Source organism: Austrofundulus limnaeus, unplaced genomic scaffold (assembly GCF_001266775.1).
Source record: "Austrofundulus limnaeus strain Quisiro unplaced genomic scaffold, Austrofundulus_limnaeus-1.0 Scaffold543, whole genome shotgun sequence".
Taxonomy (NCBI): domain Eukaryota; kingdom Metazoa; phylum Chordata; class Actinopteri; order Cyprinodontiformes; family Rivulidae; genus Austrofundulus; species Austrofundulus limnaeus.
The window spans coordinates 139,183-140,859 of record NW_013952945.1 but is presented as its reverse complement, the minus strand read 5'-3'; the positions used below and the strand labels follow the sequence as shown (position 1 = coordinate 140,859).

Genomic DNA, 1,677 nt, shown 5'->3' with positions numbered 1-1,677 from the left:
ACATTTGAGGAATCAACTTAAGGGCTGGACTCATCATTTTGCCATCCATCTTCAGAGAAAAGATTGAAGACTACCAGTACATCACTTTGGAAGAGGTAAGCATCTGAACTATAGTAAGATCTTGTTCAGTTAAGTGAAGAGGAAAGGGAAAATGGGGAAAAAATAAGAAATTATTTTTTATTATTTACTGTTCGATATTTACAATTTAAAGTTGTATTGCGTAATATTTTAAACTTGTAACTTAACACTAAGGTCTGTGAATTATTTTAGATAAATAAATTGGTACAATATTAATTAATTAATTTTGTAATTTATACAGAAGGATTCTGCTACACCCTATGCAACAAATCAACTCATGGATAAAGAGTGGAAGACTGCGATGACCAGTGCTGGGCTCAGTGTGGTGAAAGCAGATGGAGTACATGTGTGCCCCTACATGGATCCTGATGAAGCCTGTAAAACAGCTTTCAGTATGTACTTTGTTTTCAACACTGCTCACCACACCTGATAAACACCCTGACCCAGAGGTGCATTGTAGAAGAGGGAGACAAGACTTTGCCTTTAACTGTACTCAGAGACATTACCAATCTGTGCTAGATCATCATGCCTCAGTTGTGTGTCTGCCCCAAATGCATGCGAAGGACCGTTACTCTAGTTAAGTTAATCCAGCACATTGGGCTTGTTCATGTCCATTAACCAGGTTTTAAGTATCATCTGTGGTATTAGTGAATACCAGGCAACTTTTTCCCAGTTCCAATCTTTTAGGAAAAGTGTGTACAGGAAGCATCAATGCTCTGTCTTTTAGTCTTCTGACACTGAGGGGCACGGTGAGGATGCCAGTGCAGAACAACTTATACTGTAATCAACAAGATTCTGAAGTAGAACCATGTGCTCCTGATCCTCAAATATTTGAGCCAAATTTAGATGCACCACTGGTGGAGATTAGAGATAATCTATTCAGTTTTGTTTTTAAATGCAGAGAGAAAAACCTTTTACATTTGTCAGTTCAACAAGAGATAACTGATGATCAATTTTTTTCTTCTTTTTTTTCATTGAAAACTATGATATTGCTTATCTTGAAAAAAAGCAGTTTTGATGTTTCAAAATGTTCTGAACTTGAGCAAGTTTTACCTGATTGTTTTGATGGTGACTGAAGAACATTGTAAGGACAAGATGGACTATACAGAACCTGTGCACTVTGTGGGAACACATGAAGGACTTAGTCTTATGATTTTAATCTGAAGTTTTGCAGAACTACTGTTCTCATGAATATGTCTGGGATGAAATAGTATCTGAAACAAATGAAATCAAAGATAAAGATACTCTGAAAAATTAAGGAACGTGTTTTTCAAGGAGCATCCAAATGCTTTAAGGCTTCATTTATAAGAAGATGAATTTGAAATTGTTCACTCTTTAGAATCAATGAGAGCAAAATATAAGTTTTGTACATTTTACTACACTATTGATAACAGTTTCTATGTTGGATTAAGATGTTCTGCATAAACATTTGTACAAATTTTGCAAGGGTATCGGACTATATAACGAGACAACCTGCTTGTAACACATCCTCTTTGTTCTACTCAGTTGTATATTGTTTAGCTTTTGTGGTAAAGACAAATGTTTTTAGAACATTGTACTAATAGAATACACTGAGAATGGGCATGTTCACATTTATCT

The 1,677-nt window shown here is 35.3% G+C and overlaps 1 protein-coding gene across 1 annotated transcript in view; it reads left to right on the top strand.

Annotated features, from left to right (window-relative positions):
- The window catches only part of LOC106530668 (von Willebrand factor A domain-containing protein 5A), a gene marked incomplete at its 5' end in the record, with an annotated part of 3,905 nt that overhangs the window by 1,490 nt on the left and 738 nt on the right, over window positions 1–1,677 (top strand). The window contains 2 exon segments of the mRNA XM_014026340.1: window positions 10–95; window positions 320–1,677. Coding sequence (XP_013881794.1) covers window positions 10–11 — 2 coding nt within the window.